The 22774-nt window shown below is 42.3% G+C and overlaps 1 protein-coding gene across 19 annotated transcripts in view; it reads right to left on the reverse strand.

Moving 5' to 3' along the window:
* Window positions 1–22774, reverse strand: part of ADD1 (adducin 1) — a 135590-nt gene that overhangs the window by 13280 nt on the left and 99536 nt on the right. For 7 of the 19 annotated variants that reach the window (XM_075128063.1, XM_075128069.1, XM_048849040.2 and 4 more), the window contains 4 exons: window positions 19375–19464; window positions 19256–19273; window positions 18398–18490; window positions 2147–2303 (listed from right to left, as the gene is read on the reverse strand). In XM_075128063.1, the coding sequence (XP_074984164.1) occupies window positions 2147–2303; window positions 18398–18490; window positions 19256–19273; window positions 19375–19464 (358 nt within the window). The remainder of the gene's footprint in view (window positions 1–2146; window positions 2304–18397; window positions 18491–19255; window positions 19274–19374; window positions 19465–22774) is intronic. The other 12 variants (XM_075128073.1, XM_075128066.1, XM_075128071.1 and 9 more) reach the window with 3 other exon arrangements.

A 22774-nucleotide genomic window follows, 5' to 3' on the forward strand; every position in this document is an offset into this window, starting at 1 on the left:
GGAGACAGGGATCCCGGGGGGGACAGGGAGCAGGGAGGGGTGTTGGATGGAGGTGGGGTCCTGGGGTGGGGCAGTTAGGGACAGGGGTCCTGGAAGGAGGCAGTCAGGGGACAAGAAGTGGGGGAGGGATGGATGGGTTGGGGGTCCCAGGGGGTTTGTCAGAGGGTGTGGGTGTGGATGGGGGCAGTCAGGAGACAGGGACCAAGGGTGTGGGGTCCCGGGGGCATTGGATAGGGGCAGGGGGTCCTGGGAGGGGTGGTCAGGGGACGAGGAGCAGGGGGGGTTGGATGGGTTGGTGGTTCTGAGGGGGGAAGTCAGGGGGTGGAAAGTGGGAGGGGGCAGGCTGTTTGGGGAGGCACAGCCTTCCCTACCCGGCCCTCCATACCGTTTCGCAACCCCGATGTGGCCCTCGGGCCAAAAAGTTTACCCACCCCGATCTAAACAGACAAGACAGTCAAAGGTTTAGCGGGGAATCAGAGGCACAGAAAGAGGCCATGACTTGCCCAAGGTCATGCAGCAGAGTCTAAGTCAGGAATAGAACCACATCTCCTTAGTCCCAGTCCAGTGCCCTACCCACTGGACCAGACTCTTGCAAAGACTGGTAAAACTGTGCCAGCAATATTCCAGCGTAAACAATACCATCTGCTTCGTGGATGTATCATAGGTGCTACACTGTAAAGCTTAATATGACAATCACATAGAAGAGATTCTTCAAATGCTGGGGTGAATTCTCCTTTATTGCAGCGTGATGCTCTCACTACATTTTCTGATAGGTTAGAATCATAGAATCATAGAATATCAGGGTTGGAAGGGACCCCAGAAGGTCATCTAGTCCAACCCCCTGCTCGAAGCAGGACCAATTCCCAGTTAAATCATCCCAGCCAGGGCTTTGTCAAGCCTGACCTTAAAAACCTCTAAGGAAGGAGATTCTACCACCTCCCTAGGTAACGCATTCCAGTGTTTCACCACCCTCTTAGTGAAAAAGTTTTTCCTAATATCCAATCTAAACCTCCCCCACTGCAACTTGAGACCATTACTCCTCGTTCTGTCATCTGCTACCATTGAGAACAGTCTAGAGCCATCCTCTTTGGAACCCCCTTTCAGGTAGTTGAAAGCAGCTATCAAATCCCCCCTCATTCTTCTCTTCTGCAGGCTAAACAATCCCAGCTCCCTCAGCTTCTCCTCATAACTCATGTGTTCCAGACCCCTAATCATTTTTGTTGCCCTTCGCTGGACTCTCTCCAATTTATCCACATCCTTCTTGAAGTGTGGGGCCCAAAACTGGACACAGTACTCCAGATGAGGCCTCACCAATGTCGAATAGAGGGGAACGATCACGTCCCTCGATCTGCTCACTATGCCCCTACTTATACATCCCAAAATGCCATTGGCCTTCTTGGCAACAAGGGCACACTGCTGACTCATATCCAGCTTCTCGTCCACTGTCACCCCTAGGTCCTTTTCCGCAGAACTCCTGCCTAGCCATTCGGTCCCTAGTCTGTAGCTGTGCATTGGGTTCTTCCGTCCTAAGTGCAGGTTGGTGGTTCCTGGGGAGAATTCTGAGATGTGCCCTAATCATGTCTCTGCTTACCTTGTGATTCCTTTCCAAAGCACCAACTGATAATTTTTTATCTGCATTTTCCCAGCTCAAAATACTTACCAGATCTACAACTTGCAACAATGAGTAAGCAAATTTCACTGCCTAAAAGCAATGTCAGATTTTTATTCACTGGGCTATCCTACACAATATTAAAATGAAACAATACTGAACAATCTGTAATATACCAAGTTCAATAAAATATGAAACTGGCCAAATTCTGTGGTTGGCAATTAAGCACAATTCCCTTTTGACTCCAGTGAAGTTTTGTTTGATTAAGAACCAAGACTTTGACCTAATATTGCTTAGCATTTCAATGGCGGTTTTTATCTCCAAATTGCTTTGCAAATATTTTCCTCAATTTACAGTTGTAAAAATTGAAACAAGAGGTTAAGTAACTGGCCCATGGCCACAGAAGGAATCATTGTCAGAGCTAGGATTAAGAACGCACAAGATCCTGGTTCCCAGTCCTATGCTCATATCAGCTTGGTCATAGCCTTGATGTATATGACAGCAATGTATGTGGTTACAGATTAAAACCAAACCAACCTTCAGAACCTTTCTGCTTCCTTTCCACTTCTTTGCGATACTCTTCCAGTTCTCGATCAGTGAGTTTATTGAACGGGTTTGGTCCTGCTGTGCTTACTATAACTCGTGGCTGATATTCCTTCTCAATGATTGCCTTCGATGCAGTCACCAGTTCTCCCTGGCAAAACAAACAATTAAGATGTGTGTGCCACTAAACAATAATTCACAGAATTCTGACAATGGCTGAGGCTACAAGCAGCCAAAACAAAACAGAAGTTTGATTAAAAATTAATCTGGAAAAATTCTTTTATTTTCTTAGGTTAAATAAGAAACAGTCCCAATTTTGGAATCTTTAAAAACTTTAATTTACAGGATATTTTATATTAAAGAAAAAAAAATAGCCCTCATGAGCAAATGGCTATATAGACATCACTGTTTTTACAAGGGCGCATCCACTATCAAGCACCATATCAAATAGCAGCAGCCAAACAGGCTTTATTGGAATACATTTGCTCTCAAGAAAGTAGCAAGTTTCCTTATTTCCATAGGGAAAATCGAATATTGTGGCCCGATTCTGTAAGTGCTCTGCGTGCAGAACTGCAGTAGAAATCCCTGGTATTATTACACAGAACACTCCCAGGATCAGGTTCAATATTTATAAACACTCAATGCTCAGGGGGAAAAGCGATTTCCAGCAGTTATATAATATCTAACAGATGTTAAATGGTTTATTATACATATTATATGTACATGAGATTAAGTGTTCATCTGTTTACTATATTAAAATGCTTAAAAATACAGCTTAAAAAAAGACTTTACCATGTCTTTTCAGACAGTGTCTTTCATACAAACTGGATTCAAAATGTTATATGTAGTTAAGTATTATAATTAGCACGGCTAATATTCTGTGTCCAAAGGACAAGAACAGAACTTGCTGATGAACAGGGAAGAGGCTCTCTCTCTCTCCACTAATGGCAGATTTTCTTATCACCTTCTGGGGATTGAAGCGAATGGCTTCATATTGCCTTTGAGATGGAAGATGCTTCTCTGGGTTGTCTGTTATGGATCAGATCTTTCAGGTCATTTGTCTGTTTAAGAGTTTCTCTGTTAATTGGTCTGACGTACAGCATTAGTTTAAAAGTTACTCTGATGCCCAATCTGAACCACTTATCAGCACAGATATCTACAAATTATTCTCTGATCCTCAAGATGATTTTAGTTAAGGGTTTGTGATGTATTAACTGCCTTTGCCGTAAGTGCTTCCGTATGATTAGAGATCTGTGTCTGTCATGGAGATTGTGGAAGTCACGGATTCTGTGACTTTCCATGACCTTTGCAGGGGCCAGTGTGGCTGACCCCAGGGCCGCTCAATCAGCTGGCTCTGGGGCCAGCTGCTCAGGTGGCTCCTGGGACAGCCACACCAGCCGCTGCTGGAGTGGCCCTGGGGACAGCCACACCAGCCGCTGCTCTGGCAGTCCCAGCAGCAGTCTCCAGGTGGATGGCTGGAGGAGCCCCAGGCCGCGGTCCCTGGCCAGCCGGAGCAGCCGTGGTCCGCAGCCCCTAGCAGCTGGTGCTGCTTGCCGTAGATGCCACCCTCCCCAGCAGTGGCCCCCTTAACCCTTCCCAAGATTTAATCACAGGTATTTTTAGTAAAAGTCATGGACAGGTCACAGGCAATAAACAAAAATTCACGGCTTGTGACCTGTCCATGACTTATACTACCTGTGAATAAATCGAGAAGCCTTACGTATGATCAGAGATTCCTCACAAGAGTACACATGTGATCCAGAAAGCATTGAAGTGGTACATTACAGCTGCATTCCATGTGAAAAGGTCATCAGATTCTGCAAGATATTAAGTATAGTGTATGAGTGGCTGTAAATGTTGGATTGTTTCTCTAACTTTTTTTCATGTTGAATTGTTATTTGTATTAATAATCAAAAGCCTAAATATAAGTCAAGTGTAGAGAATGGAAATGATTAGTAGAACCAGAGAGAGAAATTAAGAGCTACAGGCAAAAAGGGTTTTTCCCGCAAATTTAAAAAAAAACTGGCATAGATGAGACGGAAATATTGTTCTGGACAGAAGGAGCTGATGAGGAGAAGACTTCAGCCAGACTGCATTAAGGGACAGAAAGGAAACTCTCGGTAGAGGATGAGCCACCGGAGACAGAGAAGCACAGTTATACAGGTGTCAAACAACGTCAGAAAAGTTCCAGACACCTGCATAGGGGACACAGAGTAGCTAAACGTCTCAGTCTTCATCCAGCTCAAGCAGCCAACATTAGCAGCAAGGTGGTGCCCAGGCTACATACAGGAAAGTTGTCTCTGTTTTCCTGAACTAAAACTAAACTCAACTTGTTTCAAAATGTTATCCCATTTGAATTAATGTAAGTTTGCCACAAAAATACAGCTTTATCTCCAAAGAGTAGCAACAGGAAGGAAGATTATATCTGGCACTTAAAGTGAAAAGCCCTCAAAACCATTTGAACAGGCTCTTTCCCTTGTGTAAGTGTAGATTCGTAGTGATTGAAATCAAAGATATTAATGAAAGTACTCTCCTCAGGAACTTAATACAAACTGAAAAAATCTAGTGTTTAGAGATGAATTCATATCAAGTGTCCTCTTTCCTAGTCATCCAGTTATCCAATGCTCAGTAGAATCTGATTTTCCTAACTCAATTTAGTAGTTAAACTGTATGGTGGCCCAATGTAATGTCTCATACTTTGTATGCACTCACCTCTGAAAAGCCTGGAGAAGCATACATAGCCCTCTCATTCTGGCCCAAATGAAATACTTACTATGAAAAAAAATACCCACTGAAATCCTTCACAAACTGCCTTAGCAGATTTTGGCAAGCAAGTCCTCCTGTAGACAATTAAGTCTAAAAAACACCCTGGAAATATTTTAATAGAAATATATTCTTGGCCCTTCCCCCTCAAAATGAAGAAAGTAGCAAAGTCCCTTAAAAAGGAAAGACTAGCATCACAAAATTCAATTTGTATCTTTACATTAGAGAAAAAATGTCCACATGAAAAATAAAACCAAGTGAAATTAATGTTGTCATTGCTGATCAGGGACTATATTAATTTTCTAGCACAGTATGTAGAAAAGTTGCTTCTGAGTTTTAATTGACAATCTGAGTACTTTTCCCTTAAATTTTCAAAAAAACGCAGATTTTAAAGCTTTCTAATTATTTCTTTGTAATCTAACACTAGAGATATTTGCATGAAAACAGGATATTAGTTTTTAAAAACTAATGAGCTCTGGTTGCTTGGTCCCTCATCTGAATCCATAAACTTCTATTTACAAGCATCACAACTGATTTCTTTGGAAGTGACTTTGATAGAGGATTATAACCTTTGGTGGGGAACAAACAACAGGAGATGAACTTTCAAAGAAGCTAAGAAGCTGTCTTATTGTCACCAGTAAAATAAGAATAACCCTTTTCCCAGTTGCAGAATAAATACATAGCATAATTATATCTAAAAAGGATGTTTTTAAAGTTTTCCACAAGATGTTAGCTGCTTTATCATCAGATGGCCTCAAATTTGATGTAGTTTGACAACTAAAGGCTACAAAAGAACACCACAAAAAGCAATTTAATAGCATTTCATACGAGCCATGAAATCATTTTTTTAAAACAGAGATTTGTGAGCTCCCAAGTCTTAGAACTTCACTAAAAAAGATGGGCGGGGCAAAAACAATCAAAGCCCAAAACTACTTTGGAGTCTTCTTACAAAAAGGTTACAAACTAAACATGTAGTGAATAACTGAAGCATTAGCTATACACTGTATAGGCTTGCAAAGTAGGAAATCATGCCAGGCAAAGCTTGTGGTTTTTTATAGGATTACAAAATTAGCAGACAAAGGGAATGCAATAGATGTAATGCACATTGATTTCACTGAAGAGTATGATTATGTGTCTCTAACCCTTACTTGTAATTCACAATGATTTGATATGAGCACTGTCACATGAATTGAAAGTTGACTAAAATATTGTAAGCAAATGGTAGCAAAAAACAGCAAGACATTCAGTTTGGAGCGGGATGAGTAATGGATCAGTATTTTGTTTTGTCTTATGTTGGAGGACATCTTTATTGATTACCGGGAAAAGAGGGTAAAACAAGCACATCAAGTTCATGACTCATATCATCTAGCAAGTAAAACAGTGAGGCCAGGGAAATAACACAAAGGGACTCGGAAATTTGGGCAGGAAATGGAGAGAGATGTGTCATCTTAAAAAAACGCAAGTTAATATTTCTGTGGGAAAATAATCTGATATTCAGTCTGAAGGGAAACACCTTGACTTCAATGGAGCTACAATAATTTACATCCACTGAAGATCTGTCCCCTGGAGAGAAGTAATACTGAAAGAGACTGCAGGCTATAGCGGAAAACAAAAGAAATATGATATGAGGTTTTGGGCTGCATAAGCAAAGGCATTATGTCACAGATTAGAAAGGTGATAGTCATGCTCCGCTGAAACCACACCTGGAATACTGCAACCAATCTGGACAATACCAGAGAGATGTAAAACTGGAGACAATTCAGAGAGGAGCAATGTAAGTAATTAGGGGGTTGAAAGGATTGACTTCCTGTGTAAGGAAAGAGAAAAGTAAAAGGGTTGGATAAATAATTTAGGGGACTGGGAATGTGAATCATCTAAGGGATTTAAAATCAAAGAAAAGAGAAGAATTGCTTATTGTAGCAGAAGGGGATACATAACTAGCAGTGATGGGGTAAAGTTAAGGAACGGAAATTTTATTAGGCTGATCAAGAAATATTCCAACGGATTAGGCCGTAGAACAGTCCCCCAGTGGAAGGAGAGGAAACCTCATGATAGACATTAACATTATAGACTTCACTAAAAATAAACAACATGGACTCGTGGGGAGGAGAGCAGCAGGATTCATGAAGGACTTGATGAGCTTTTACATCTTCAAACTTCCATGATCTGATATCATGGACCTCACGAAATGCTTATTCCTTGAGACAGATATAGACTGGGTGCATTGCAGAGGGAGCTCTTGCCACTTGGAGGTTTGTGTGTGATTTCACTCCCTGTTTACCTGACAGGAAAGATGTTCTTGGTAAGAGTCTATAGGAAGGGACTGAAGATCCCCATGTAAGAGGCCTGATGCTCTGTCCCATCAAGAACTAAAGCTCTTCATTGGAGTTGGAAGAGAAATTAAAAACAGAAATTTCACAAAGGCTTAAATCTCCACCAGAGTCTCCTGCGGCCTTAAAAACCTGGATGATCCCAGCATGAAATGCACCACAATTAAAGAACGGCCACTGGAAGTAGGACAGTACTGCTGACTCGATCAGGAGTTATTTTGCTTTCCTTCTCCAAAAAAGAACAGTGTAAAGTGTGTCCATTTAGACACATGTGATTTAATTACTATGGGTATTATGAAACAAAAAATGTAAGTTTTTGGTAAATAATTAGACTAGGTGGAGACTTGCATTATCAGGACCAAAGATATGGTTGCAATGCAAAGGCAGGAATTTATAAAAATCTTCATGAGGTCTCCAAAACATGCAAGTATGAAACTATCTTGAATTCAGAGTAGGAAGCAGACTTTCCTAACTGATAATAGTAGCCATATTAGAAACCGCAAATGAGTTGAAATTACTGAAGATATGCTACTAATTGCTTCATTCTGGACACACTTTAATAAACAGCACATTCAAGAGGAAGGGTCCACCACCCTATTTCTTCACTACGTTTTTGATGTTTCAGAAGGAAGTCAGGGTTCTTTCACTAAACCACGTATGTGATCCCCAATTTAAAAAAAAAATCTTACCTTTGTTTTCTATAACATAGTTTTAAAAAAAGAGTAGATGGCACAAAATATTTTTGAGATTATGCATCAACTCGGAATCCAGTAATTTATTGTGTCTTCATCTAGACTGAGCGAGGACCTTAAGGAAGAGATCTCTCGATATGATGATATAGAAGAAACTGATTGTCTTCACTTCAAAGGAGGTGCTGTTGTCATCATGAATAGGTCGGAATATGAACAAGAGGCAGCTCGGCAGCTCTCCAACACCACTTTCTACAAGCCATTACCCTCTGATCCCACCGAGAGTTACCAAAAGAAACTACAGCATTTGCTCAAGAAACTCCCTGAAAAAGCACAAGATCAAATCCGCACAGACACACCCCTGAAACCCCAACCTGGGATATTCTATCTACTACCCAAGAGCCATAAACCTGGAAATCCTGGGCGCCCCATCATCTCAGGCATTGGCACCCTGACAGCAGGATTGTCTGGCTATGTAGACTCCCTCCTCAGGCCCTACACTACCAGCACTCCCAGCTACCTTCGAGACACCACTGACTTCCTGAGGAAACTACAATCTATCGGTGATCTTCCTGATAACACCATCCTGGCCGCTATGGATGCAGAAGCCCTCTACACCAACATTCCACACAAAGATGGACTACAAGCCGTCAAAAACACTATCCCCGATAATGTCACGGCTAACGTGGTGGCTGAACTTTGTGACTTTCTCCTTACCCATAACTATTTTACACTTGGGGACAATGTATACCTTCAAATCAGCGGCACTGCTATGGGTACCCGCATGGCCCCACAGTATGCCAACATTTTTATGGCTGACTTAGAACAACGCTTCCTCAGCTCTCGTCCCCTAACGCCCCTACTCTACTTGCGCTATATTGATGACATCTTCATCATCTGGACCCATGGAAAAGAAGCCCTTGAGGAATTCCACCATGATTTCAACAATTTTCATCCCACCATCAACCTCAGCCTGGTCCAGTACACACAAGAGATACACTTCCTGGACACTACAGTGCAAATAAACAATGGTCACATAAACACCACTCTATACCGGAAACCTACTGACCGCTATTCCTACCTACATGCCTCCAGCTTTCACCCTGACCACACCACACGATCCATCGTCTACAGCCAAGCTCTGCGATACAACCGCATTTGCTCCAACCCCTCAGACAGAGACAAACACCTACAAGATCTCTGTCAAGCTTTCTTACAACTACAATACCCACCTGCGGAAGTGAAGAAACAGATTGATAGAGCCAGAAGAGTTCCCAGAAGTCACCTACTACAGGACAGGCCTAACAAAGAAAATAACAGAACGCCACTAGCCGTCACCTTCAGCCCCCAACTAAAACCCCTCCAACGCATTATTAAGGATTTACAACCTATCCTGAAGGATGACCCAACACACTCACAAATCTTGGGAGACAGGCCAGTCCTTGCCTACAGACAGCCCCCCAACCTGAAGCAAATACTCACCAACAACCACATACCACACAACAGACCCACTAACCCAGGAACTTATCCTTGCAACAAAGCCCGTTGCCAACTGTGCCCACATATCTATTCAGGGGACACCATCACAGGGCCTAATAACATCAGCCACACTATCAGAGGCTCGTTCACCTGCACATCCACCAATGTGATATATGCCATCATGTGCCAGCAATGCCCCTCTGCCATGTACATTGGTCAAACTGGACAGTCTCTATGTAAAAGAATAAATGGAACAAATCAGATGTCAAGAATTATAACATTCATAAACCAGTCGGAGAACACTTCAATCTCTCTGGTCACGCGATTACAGACATGAAAGTTGCTATATTACAACAAAAACACTTCAAATCCAGACTCCAGCGAGAAACTGTTGAATTGGAATTCATTTGCAAATTGGATACAATTAACTTAGGCTTGAATAGAGATTGGGAGTGGCTAAGTCATTATGCAAGGTAACCTATTTCCCCTTGTTTTTTCCTACCCCCCCCTCTTCAGACGTTCTTGTTAAACCCTGGATTTGTGCTGGAAATGGCCCACCTTGATTATCATACACATTGAAAGGAGAGTGGTCACTTTAGATAAGCTATTACCAGCAGGAGAGTGGGTTTGTGTGTGTGTGTGTGGGGGGGGGGGGTGAGAAAACCTGGATTTGTGCTGGAAATGGCCCAACTTGATTATCATACACATTGTAAGGAGAGGTTTCAGAGGAACAGCCGTGTTAGTCTGCATTTGCAAAAAGAAAAGGAGTACTTGTGGCACCTTAGAGACTAACCAATTTATTTGAGCATGAGCTTTCGTGAGCTACAGCTCACTTCATCAGATGCATACCGTGGAAACTGCAGCAGACTTTATATATACACAGAGAATATGAAACAATACCTCCTCCCACCCCACTGTCCTGCTGGTAATAGCTTATCTAAAGTGATCAACAGGTGGGCCATTTCCAGCACAAATCCAGGTTTTCTCACCCTCCACCCCCCCACACAAATTCACTCTCCTGCTGGTGCTAGCCCATCCAAAGTGACAACTCTTTACATAATCAAGTCAGGCTATTTCCTGCATAAATCCAGGTTTTCTCACATCCCCCCCACCCCCATACACACACAAACTCACTCTCCTGCTGGTAATAGCTCATCTAAACTGACCACTCTCCAAGTTTAAATCCAAGTTAAACCAGAACATCTTGGGGGGGGGGGGGGGTAGGAAAAAACAAGAGGAAACAGGCTACCTTGCATAATGACTTAGCCACTCCCAGTCTCTATTTAAGCCTAAATTAATAGTATCCAATTTGCAAATGAATTCCAATTCAGCAGTTTCTCGCTGGAGTCTGGATTTGAAGTTTTTTTGTTTTAAGATAGCGACCTTCATGTCTGTGATTGTGTGACCAGAGAGATTGAAGTGTTCTCCGACTGGTTTATGAATGTTATAATTCTTGACATCTGATTTGTGTCCATTTATTCTTTTACGTAGAAACTGTCCAGTTTGACCAATGTACATGGCAGAGGGGCATTGCTGGCACATGATGGCATATATCACTTTGGTGGATGTGCAGGTGAACGAGCCTCTGATAGTGTGGCTGATGTTATTAGGCCCTGTGATGGTGTCCCCTGAATAGATATGTGGGCACAATTGGCAACGGGCTTTGTTGCAAGGATAAGTTCCTGGGTTAGTGGTTCTGTTGTGTGGTATGTGGTTGTTGGTGAGTATTTGCTTCAGGTTGCGGGGCTGTCTGTAGGCAAGGACTGGCCTGTCTCCCAAGACTTGTGAGAGTGTTGGGTCATCCTTTAGGATAGGTTGTAGATCCTTAATAATGCGTTGGAGGAGTTTGATCACTTTAGATAAGCTATTACCAGCAGGAGAGTGGGGTGGGAGGAGGTATTTTTTCATGCTTTGCATGTATATAAAAAGATCTTCTACACTTTCCACAGTATGCATCCGATGAAGTGAGCTGTAGCTCACGAAAGCTTATGCTCAAATAAACTGGTTAGTCTCTAAGGTGCCACAAGTACTCCTTTTCTTTTTGCAAATACAGACTAACATGGCTGTTACTCTGAAACCTTCACTTGGACCATTATCTGATTTTAATATTATTTAATATTATTTTTAGCTATAATAGACTATAATAGCTATAGTAGGCTATAATAGAGTATTTGAGGGTTGTCTGACTCTACGTGTGACTGACTTGTGCATTAGGACTGCTTTCTTTACTATATTAACAACAAAACAGCAATGGGAGAGACTGGTAACCGTTAATGCAATTTCTTTCCACCCTTGAGAAGTTTGAGGGGTAAGTTTCTCCCACACAGAGGATGAACAAGAGAAATGTCCAACTCTGGATAATGCTATAATTCTTCCATAGGTCAGAAGTGACTGTCTGTACAAAGTGCAAGCTGGTCTCCATATTGGAAGAGAAGGTTCAAGGTCTGGAACAACAGGTATCGACCCTGCATTGCACAAGAGAAACTGAAGATTTCCTGGACAGACGTCAGGATATGCTTCTACAGGCACAATGTTCTGAAGATTCAGAGCAGGCTGCGCAGCAGGGACAGGAGGATGGTGAAGCAATTTGGCAGCATGTGACCTCCAGAAGAAAAAAGGGGAGCGTCCATGTACCAGCAACGCAGATACAGGTAAGTAACAGTTTTCATGTTCTCTCCACAGGTACTAATGCGGAAAGTGGACTAGATGATACATCTGAGGGAAGGGAACAGAAGGAGACTCCGCCGATTGGAAGGCATGAGATGCACTGTCCTAGGGTTGGGGGTTCCATGACCACCGCTCCCAAGAGAAGGAGGCGGTGGTCGTGGTCTCTCTCCTCAGGGGGACTGAGTCATCTATCTGCCGCCCCAACTGGGAAAACCGAGAAGTCTGCTGCTTGCCAGGAGCTAGGATTCACGATGTGTCGGAGAGATTGCCGAGACTCATCAAGCCCTCGGATCGCTACCCCTTCCTGCTTCTCCACGTGGGCACCAATGATACTGCCAAGAATGACCCTGAGCGGATCACTGAGGACTACGTGGCTCTGGGAAGAAGGATAAAGGAGTTTGAGGTGCAAGTGGTCTTCTCGTCCATCCTCCCCGTGGAAGGAAAAGGCCTGGGTAGAGACCGTTGAATTGTGGAAGTCAACGAATGGCTACGCAGGTGGTGTCGGAGAGAAGGCTTTGGATTCTTTGACCATGGGATGGTGTTCCAAGAAGGAGGAGTGCTAGGCGGAGACGGGCTCCACCTAACGAAGAGAGGGAAGAGCATCTTCGCGAGTAGGCTGGCTAACCTAGTGAGGAGGGCTTTAAACTAGGTTCACCGGGGGAAGGAGAGCAAAGCCCTGAGGTAAATGGGGAAGTGGGATACCGGGAGGAAGCACGAGCAGGAGCGCGCGAGAGGGCAGGGGTCCTGCCTCATACTGAGAAAGAGGGACGATCAGCGAGTTATCTCAAGTGCCTATACACAAATGCAAGAAGCCTGGGAAACAAGCAAGGAGAACTGGAAGTCCTAGCACAGTCAAGGAATTATGATGTGATTGGAATAACAGAGACTTGGTGGGATAACTCACATGACTGGAGTACTGTCATGGATGGATATAAACTGTTCAGGAAGGACAGGCAGGGCAGAAAAGGTGGGGGAGTTGCATTGTATGTAAGAGAGCAGTATGACTGCTCAGAGCTCTGGTATGAAACTGCAGAAAAACCTGAGTGTCTCTGGATTAAGTTTAGAAGTGTGAGCAACGACGGTGATGTTGTGGTGGGAGTCTGTATAGACCACCGGACCAGGGGGATGAGGTGGACGAGGCTTTCTTCCGCCAACTCACTGAAGTTACTAGATCGCAGGCCCTGGTTCTCATGGGAGACTTCAATCACCCTGATATCTGCTGGGAGAGCAATACAGCGGTGCACAGACGATCCAGGAAGTTTTTGGAAAGTGTAGGGGACAATTTCCTGGTGCAACTGCTGGAGGAACCAACTAGGGGCAGACCACTTCTTGACCTGCTGCTCACAAACCAGGAAGAATTAGTAGGGGAAGCTAAAGTGGATGGGAACCTGGGAGGCAGTGACCATGAGATGGTCGAGTTCAGGATCCTGACACAAGTAAGAAAGGAGAGCAGCAGAAAAGGACCCTGGACTTCAGAAAAGCAAACTTTGACTCCCTCAGGGAACTGATGGGCAGGATCCCCTGGGAGAATAACATGAGGGGGAAAGGAGTCCAGGAGAGCTGGCTGTATTTTAAAGAATCCTTATTGAGGTTACAGGGACAAACCATCCCGATGTGTAGAAAGAATAGTAAATATGGCAGGCGACCAGCTTGGCTTAACAGTGAAATCCTTGCTGATCTTGAACACAAAAAAGAAGCTTACAAGAAGTGGAAGATTGGACAAATGACCAGGGAAGAGTATAAAAATATTGCTCGGGGATGCAGGAGTGAAATTACGAAGGCCAAATCACACCTGGAGTTGCAGCTAGCAAGAGATATTAAGAGTAACAAGAAGGGTTTCTTCAGGTATGTTAGCAACAAGAAGAAAGTCAAGGAAAATGTGGGCCCCTTACTGAATGAGGGAGGCAACCTAGTGACAGAGGATGTAGAAAAAGCTAATGTACTCAATGCTTTTTTTGCCTCTGTCTTCACGAACAAGGTCAGCTCCCAGACTACTGCACTGGGCAGCACAGCATGGGAAGGAGGTGACCAGCCCTCTGTGGAGAAAGAAGTGGTTCGGGACTATTTAGAAAAGCTGGACGACCACAAGTCCATGGGGCCGGATGCGCTGCATCCAAGAGTGCTAAAGGAGTTGGTGGATGTGACTGCAGAGCCATTGGCCATTATCTTTGAAAACTCATGGCGATTAGGGGAAGTCCCGGATGACTGGAAAAAGGCTAATGTCGTGCCCATCTTTAAAAAAGGGAAGGAGGAGGATCCTGGGAACTACAGGCCAGTCAGCCTCACCTCAGTCCCTGGAAAAATCATGGAGCAGGTCCTCAAGGAATCAATTCTGAAGCACTTAGAGGAGAGGAAAGTGATCAGGAACAGTCAGCATGGATTCACCAAGGCCTGACTAATCTAATTGCCTTCTATGTCGAGATAACTGGCTCTGTGGATGAGGGGAAAGCGGTGGATGTGTTTTTCCTTGACTTTAGCAAAGCTTTAGACACGGTCTCCCACAGTATTCTTGCCAGCAAGTTAAAGAAGTATGGGCTGGATGAATGGACTATAAGGTGGATAGAAAGCTGGCTAGATTGTCGGGCTCAACCGGTAGTGATCAATGGCTCCATGTCTAGTTGGCAGCCGGTATCAAGTGGAGTGCCCCAAGGGTCGGTCCTGGGGCTGGTTTTGTTCAATATCTTCATAAATGATCTGGAGGATGGTGTGGATTGCACCCTCAGCAAGTTTGCAGATGACACTAAACTGGGAGGAGAGGTAGATACGCTGGAGGGTAGGGATAGGATACATAGGGCCCTAGACAAATTAGAGGATTGGGCCAAAAGAAATCTGATGAGGTTCAACAAGGACAAGTGCAGAGTCCTGCACTTAGGACGGAAGAATCCAATGCACCGCTACAGACTAGGGACCGAATGGCTCGGCAGCAGTTCTGCAGAAAAGAACCTAGGGGTTACAGTGGACGAGAAGCTGGATAGGAGTCAACAGTGTGCCCTTGTTGCCAAGAAGACCAATGGCATTTTGGGATGTATAAGTAGGGGCACTGCCAGCAGACTGAGGGACGTGATCGTTCCCCTCTATTCGACATTGGTGAGGTCTCATCTGGAGTACTGTGTTCAGTTTTGGGCCCCACACTACAAGAAGGATGTGGAAAAATTGGAAAGAGTCCAGCGGAGGGCAACAAAAATGATTAGGGGACTGGAACACATGACTTATGAGGAAGGGCTGAGGGAACTGGGATTGTTTAGTCTGTGGAAAAGAAGAATGAGGGAGGATTTGGTAGGTGCTTTCAACTACCTGAAAGGGGGTTCCAAAGAGGATGGATCTAGACTGTTCTCAGTGGTAGCAGATGAGAGAACGAGGAGTAATGGTCTCAAGTTGCAGTGGGGGAGGTTTAGGTTGGATATTAGGAAAAACTTTTTCCACTAGGAGGGTGGTGAAACACTGGAATGCGTTACCTAGGGAGGTGGTGGAATCTCCTTCCTTAGATATTTTTAAGGTTAGGCTTGACAAAGCCCTGGCTGGGATGATTTAGTTGGGGATTGGTCCTGCTTTGAGCAGGGGGGTTGGACTAGATGACCTCCTGAGGTCCCTTCCAACCCTGATATTCTATGATTCTATACATTTCCTGTATAGAAATTCTGGTCAAAATGAACTCACTTTGTAAGCTTTCTACTGTATTTTGCTTTCATAAATGTAAATTGAGAACACATCTTAATCTTAGGGGTAAACATGAACAGTACTGGCACCTAATATGAGCATCTGTCTTCCCTTTATGAAGCGCATGAAATACGATAGATAACTGATAGCTTGAAAGCTTGTCTCTCTCACCAATAGAAGTTGGCCCAATAAAAGATATTACCTTACCCACTTTGACTCATTTAAAAGTTTAGGAAGATAATAATACACATTAACATGTTGTGCTTATATTGTGCTTTTTATCCAAAAGAACCAGGTCTCAAGGTGTTTAACAGCCAGAGGTCACCACTGAAATGCAGCCATTTATAGGGCAGAACATTGCTTTTGCTGAGTAAATTCTAAGCTATGGAGCAGTTTTTAGGAAGAGACATGAATAGCTACTCCATTTCAAGAATAGGGAAATGGCCCATATCTTGTTAATTTTATTACATCACAGAATGTCAATGAAAAAAACCCACCCAAATTCCCTATTTGGTTAGGATTGCAGCAGAAACTTAGTTAATATGGTTCACATCATTACAATTATGTGATGCATGAGGACCTTGTGATGGAACATGGCCAGAATTTCTCAGAGCATCAAAGCATTTGATGAGGCAAAATAGATAATTTATTGATGCAGCTCTAGGCAAGACTGGACTCAAATGATTACATACATATTTTGTATGTAACACTGGAATTTTCTCTCTTAAATGAATGTGTTACTAATTGATGTATATCCCAATGTTAATTATTTATTTATTTTAAATCCTATTCAGATAGCAATTTCTTGCTATTACTATATTTGAGTGCAAATTTCTAAGAAATTGAAAACAGAAGAATCTCTAGTGCTCCAATATAGAGGAGTTTCTATAGAATCCTAACAATGGAATTGATTTTAAAAAGTCTGATTGGTTGTGCATTATATTTCCCATAGGTTTTTTTGCTTTGAAAAAATCTTAAATGGAAAGGAAAATATATAATTTGTGTTTGGATTTTCAGCACAATCTACCTGTATCACTTGCTTACCCATCCCATCAATGCCATTTTTCACAATACAGTCATTCCTCACTCTTCAAAATATTCCTGTCCCAAATTCCCAATTCACATTTTATACAAAGATAATGAGGTAGGTGGTTACTACTCTGTGTCAAGATAGCTAATTTGACATCATTTCACTGTTAACCTAGGATTTTAATGACACCAATAAGAGGGGAAAAAACACTTCATTTGGATGGTTTTCCCTGACATTATATACTGTTAAAAACATATTACATACTTTTGCCCATACTTCTGGCCTCTGCTACCTTTAAATTCCTTGTAAAATATGTGTGAATACTTTCATTACAAGCATACTGCAATTATTCAAACACTTTATAAGAATTGAAATGAAATCTTGCATTTCACTGGTAAAAATTATTACTGTATATTGTGATGACACATTATTTAAAACCACCAATCCCCCTGCTGAAATTATGATAATTGAGCAAAGAAAATAGAAAAGTGAAGGACAGACACTTCTTTTGAAGTGTGTGCTTTTGGGTTTATATATTCTAGCCTTAAATCTGAAAAGAATAATTCATTACCTTTCCCTTTAGAATATGGATACCTTTTGAAAAGAACATGAGTCTTGGCCTGAAAACCAGCGTTTACCACGCTCACAATATTATGGTGTATGATATATCTACAATTCAGATTGGCTGATCACAGATGGCATGCTAAAAAAAGTCACAGGACTTGCAACAACTGTACATTTCAAATTGTTCTCAATTCTTGACAGGATAAAGATGGTGATGGAGAAAGGAGATTTGAGGCACAATTTATTTATCTTCCAGTTGATTTGAGAATTTGATGGAGGAGGTGAGGGACAGAGAAGAAAGGGAGTCATACATATCTACCTGCTGAAGTTCCATATTGAACTCCCACCAAAGAACTCCATCAAAGGGCAGACTGAAGAATTTCCATTGTGCAAATTACTCCAATTTTAATTAGCCTTCCAAGCAAACCCAAAACACATTTTAGATTTATCTTGTGCCTTAATTATACTGCATAAAATGCCATAGATATTGCTTATTCATAACCATTTGAGAATTAGTATATTTAGGACTCAGCCCTGTGGAGTGCTGAGCAGCTCCTGCATCTCAACTCTTATTTCAGGAATACAGAAGGAGGCATCTGGCATCCTTGCATCTTAGGAGCCTTAAAATTAGAAGATGGGTTTTTTGTTTTTTTTTTAAACAGCTTGGTAAACCTTAGACCTGTGGTTATCTTTGGAATTACACTGACGCAATTGGGCTGAGACTAGGCTAGCTCAAAATGGATCTCAAATTAGGATTATTTAACACTGATGACATGCACAAACCAAACACCACATGCAGAACTCCTGATGAGCCCCTTAACTTCACACACATTTTCATATTATTCACCAGTTTGAATATATAAAAAGATGTTGAGTTTCTTTAAGAGGTACTTTAGAAGGGTAATTTAACAGCTTGTAGAATGGCACATACATAATTTGTACATCCATCTAGTCTTTCCATTAAAGCCAACTCTTTAGCTATTACAGGTAATAGGGCAGAGTAGGGAGAGGTAGAAGTGAAGGGTGAACAACAGTATTTAGAGCAGTATGACAGGGCAGTAAGTACCTTTCTAACAGAGAGAGATTTAGCGGGACTAAAGGCCTGCTCTGTGAGATCGAGCCCTTCAATAGTTTCCGTACAGTCTGACAGGGGAGCATCCTGCAACAGTAAATTGAGTAAACAGAGCAAACCAAGCCCAGGCTTTAACACATCAACCATGAGCATTATGTGACACTAGTTGTAAACATGCAGAGAAACAGTAAGTGGTAGATAAAGTAGCAATGATAATGAACTGACATGCACACAAATATCACACCCAGACTGAAAAATGCTATGTTCATGATATGACTAGTCAAACTTCATAAAGTGCATCAGAAAATACTTATCTACTGCCAATTATATCACTCACATTTACCGAGATGTAAGTTTTTAAGTTACTAGTGTGTGCACTTGGCTGAGCAACTGTATAGACAGCACTTAAAACTCTTATTTTGAACAATAATTCAAAGGAAGTCTATTTTCTTAGTGCACCAAATACAGTATTTTTAGCTTAATGATTTTATTGTTGATGCACAAAACCAAGTTTCCTTTTATTTTTTAATTGATCTCCAAATAAATGACTGTCAAGTTATCAGAATATATTCAATACACACTATTACACAACATTGACTCTGCTGTTTCCAATATCTTATATTTTAAAAGTACAATAACTTGAAAAATATCCAAGTAGTCACAAAGCCTGACTAGTTTTGAGCAGGATTCTAACCCATATAAATAGCCTTTTCAAATTTTCATGCACTACATTCAGAAATAAATCAAGGAGCATCTCTCACAGACATGCTTCAGCTGCACTACTAAAGCCTCTTACATTTCTGACCCTGAGCACTCTCACAAAGACAATGGTGTGTTATCTCTAACACTTACCTTATAAATAGTTACTCTCTGCCAATTAAAGAATAATGTTATAGTGACATATTAGGTGAAAGTAGAGACCACCAGACATTAACTTCAAGATTATGTTTTATGGCACTCTGTGTTCTCACCTGTACAAGACTCCTGTCCACTACTACCCCACAAAGAACCTGTGACTGAGGACCAGCGGTTTTAATATCCTGTAAGTTTTGCTCCCGGATCTGTGAAGAAAACAGCAAGATAAATACATGTGAACAGTAGACAAACCCATTTTATCCACTCAGTTGGGGGGGCGGGGGGGAAGGGGGAAGAGACAAACCAAACCAAACCCTTTTTTGGTTAGGTTTTAGGACAGGTCCTGAGTTGGTATAAATTATCAGAGCTCCATGGATGTCAATGGGGCTGTGACAGTTTACACTAGCTGAAGATGTACCCCCAGGATTCTATTTGATATAGATTATTTCTTACATGCCAATCAGTTTGGTATCCAGGTACCACAGCATGCATTTGCTTTCCTTTTACATTGTAAAAGTAGATTGATCAGGTAGCAGAGAAAGCTACTTCAGCGGGACATCAGAACATTCCAGATCAGTCTTTTACCATGTTCAACCTTTTAGCATCCACAAATTCCATAACCACACTCCCACAGAGAGTAATTCCAAAACCAACAGGAAGTGCTACTAAAATAGAATAATAGAAATGTAGAGCCGGAAGGGACCTTGAGAGGTCATCTTGTCCAGCTGAGGCAGAACCAAGTAAACCTTGACCATCTCCTGACTGGTGTTCGTCTAACCCAGTGGTTCTTATCCGGGGGTGCAAGATGCCCTTTCTGGGGGTGCCAGATTTTTTTTAGAAGGTAAATCATCGAAAACACAAATTAAGCACAGGCATGTTTAATCAAATCTATGTATTTATTAACATTATACATTTTAAACGATGACTGTAATACACAAACAAATAATACATCTAGGTTTAAAGAACTGACCTACTTCCACGATTTTTGATAAGGGGTGTGAGAACATATTTTGAGAACCAAAGGGGTGCAGGCTGCAGTAAAGGTTAAGAACCACTGATCTGTTCTTAAAATCCTTCAGTGACGGGGAATGCACAACCTTACTTGGAAGCCTAAAGCAGGGCTTAACTAACCTTTGTAGCTCGAAAGTATGTGTGCATGAACACTAAAAAAAAATAAAAAAATCTAACCTAAATCTCCCTCGCTGCAGATTAAGCCCATTACATCTTGTCCTATATTCAGTGGACATGAAAGACAACTGATCACCATCCTCTTTATAATGGCCAGTAACACGTTGGAAGACTTACTAGCTCCCTCCTCAATCTTCTTTTCTCTAGACTAAACATTTCCTCGTATGTCAGGTTTTTTAAACCTTTCATCATTTTTGTTGCTCTCCTCTAAACTCTCTCCAAGTTATCCACCTTTCCTAAAGCATGGTGCCCAGAAGTGGACACACTACTCTGGCTGAGGCCTCACAGAGGCTGAGTAGACCGGGATAATTACCTTCCATGTCTTATATACAACATTCCTTTAATATTAATACCCCAGATTGATATTAGCCTTTTTCGCAACTGCATCACATTGACTCATTCAATTTCTGATCTATTATCATCCCCAGATCCTTTTCTGATGTACTAATACTTAGCCAGTTATTTCCCATTTGTAGTTGTGAATTTCATTTTTCCTTCCCAGATGTAGTACTTTACACTTGTCCTCACTGAATTTCATCTTGTTGATTTCAGAGCAGTTCTAAAATTTGTCAAGGTTGTTTTGAATTTTGATACTGTCTTTCAAAGTGCTTGCGGCCAGTCCCAGTTTGGTGCTATCTACAAATTCCGTAAACACGCTCTCCACTCCACTTTTCAAGTCATTAATGGAAATATTGACTAGTATCAGACCCAGAACAAACCCCTGCTGGATCCCACTAGAGATGTTTTCCCCACCCATTTCACTGCAAACCATTGATAACTACTCTTTGGTCTTTCAAGCAGTTTTGAACTTACCTGATAGTAATTTAATCTAGACCACATTTCCCAAATTTGCTTATGAGAATGTTGTGGGATTATGTCAAAAGTGTTACTAAAATCAAGATACATCACATCTATAGTTTTCCCCCATCCAATAGGCTAGTAACCCTGTCAAAGAAGGAAATTAGATTGGTTTGGCATGATTTGTTCTTGACAAATCCATGTGGCTATTACTTATAATTCTACTATCATAGAATCATAGAATCATAGAATATAAGGGTTGGAAGGGACCCCAGAAGGTCATCTAGTCCAACCCCCTGCTCAAAGCAGGACCAATTCCCAGTTAAATCATCCCAGCCAGGGTTTTGTCAAGCCTGACCTTAAAAACCTCTAAGGAAGGAGATTCTACCACCTCCCTAGGTAACGCATTCCAGTGTTTCACCACCCTCATAGTGAAAAAGTTTTTCCTAATATCCAATCTAAACCTCCCCCACTGCAACTTGAGACCATTACTCCTCGTTCTGTCATCTGATACCATTGAGAACAGTCTAGAGCCATCCTCTTTGGAACCCCCTTTCAGGTAGTTGAAAACAGCTATCAAATCCCCCCTCATTCTTCTCTTCTGCAGGCTAAACAATCCCAGCTCCCTCAGCCTCTCCTCATAACTCATATGTTCCAGACCCCTAATCATTTTTGTTGCCCTTCGCTGGACTCTCTCCAATTTATCCACATCCTTCTTGAAGTGTGGGGCCCAAAACTGGACACAGTACTCCAGATGAGGCCTCACCAATGTCGAATAGAGGGGAACGATCATGTCCCTCGATCTGCTCGCTATGCCCCTACTTATACATCCCAAAATGCCATTGGCCTTCTTGGCAACAAGGGCACACTGCTGACTCATATCCAGCTTCTCGTCCACTGTCACCCCTAGGTCCTTTTCCGCAGAACTGCTGCCTAGCCATTCGGTCCCTAGTCTGTAGCTGTGCATTGGGTTCTTCCGTCCTAAGTGCAGGACCCTGCACTTATCCTTATTGAACCTCATCAGATTTCTTTTGGCCCAATCCTCCAATTTGTCTAGGTCCCTCTGTATCCTATCCCTCCCCTCCAGCGTATCTACCACTCCTCCCAGTTTAGTATCATCCGCAAATTTGCTGAGAGTGCAATCCACACCATCCTCCAGATCATTTATGAAGATATTGAACAAAACCGGCCCCAGGACCGACCCTTGGGGCACACCACTTGATACCGGCTGCCAACTAGACATGGAGCCATTGATCACTACCCGTTGAGCCCGACAATCTAGCCAGCTTTCTACCCACCTTGTAGTGCATTCATCCAGCCCATACTTCCTTAACTTGCTGACAAGAATACTGTGGGAGACCGTGTCAAAAGCTTTGCTAAAGTCTAGATACTTAGAGATTGATTATTTAATAACAATACTCTTTACCACCTCAATTTACCATCCAAACTTTGACAGTGGTGGCGATACTTTTGAAGTGGATGCTAATGAGTACATTTATTTGAGAATGCAAAATACCCCATTTGCATGTG

This window comes from Caretta caretta, chromosome 4, assembly GCF_965140235.1.
Source record: "Caretta caretta isolate rCarCar2 chromosome 4, rCarCar1.hap1, whole genome shotgun sequence".
In the NCBI taxonomy this organism is placed as follows: Eukaryota; Metazoa; Chordata; order Testudines; family Cheloniidae; genus Caretta; species Caretta caretta.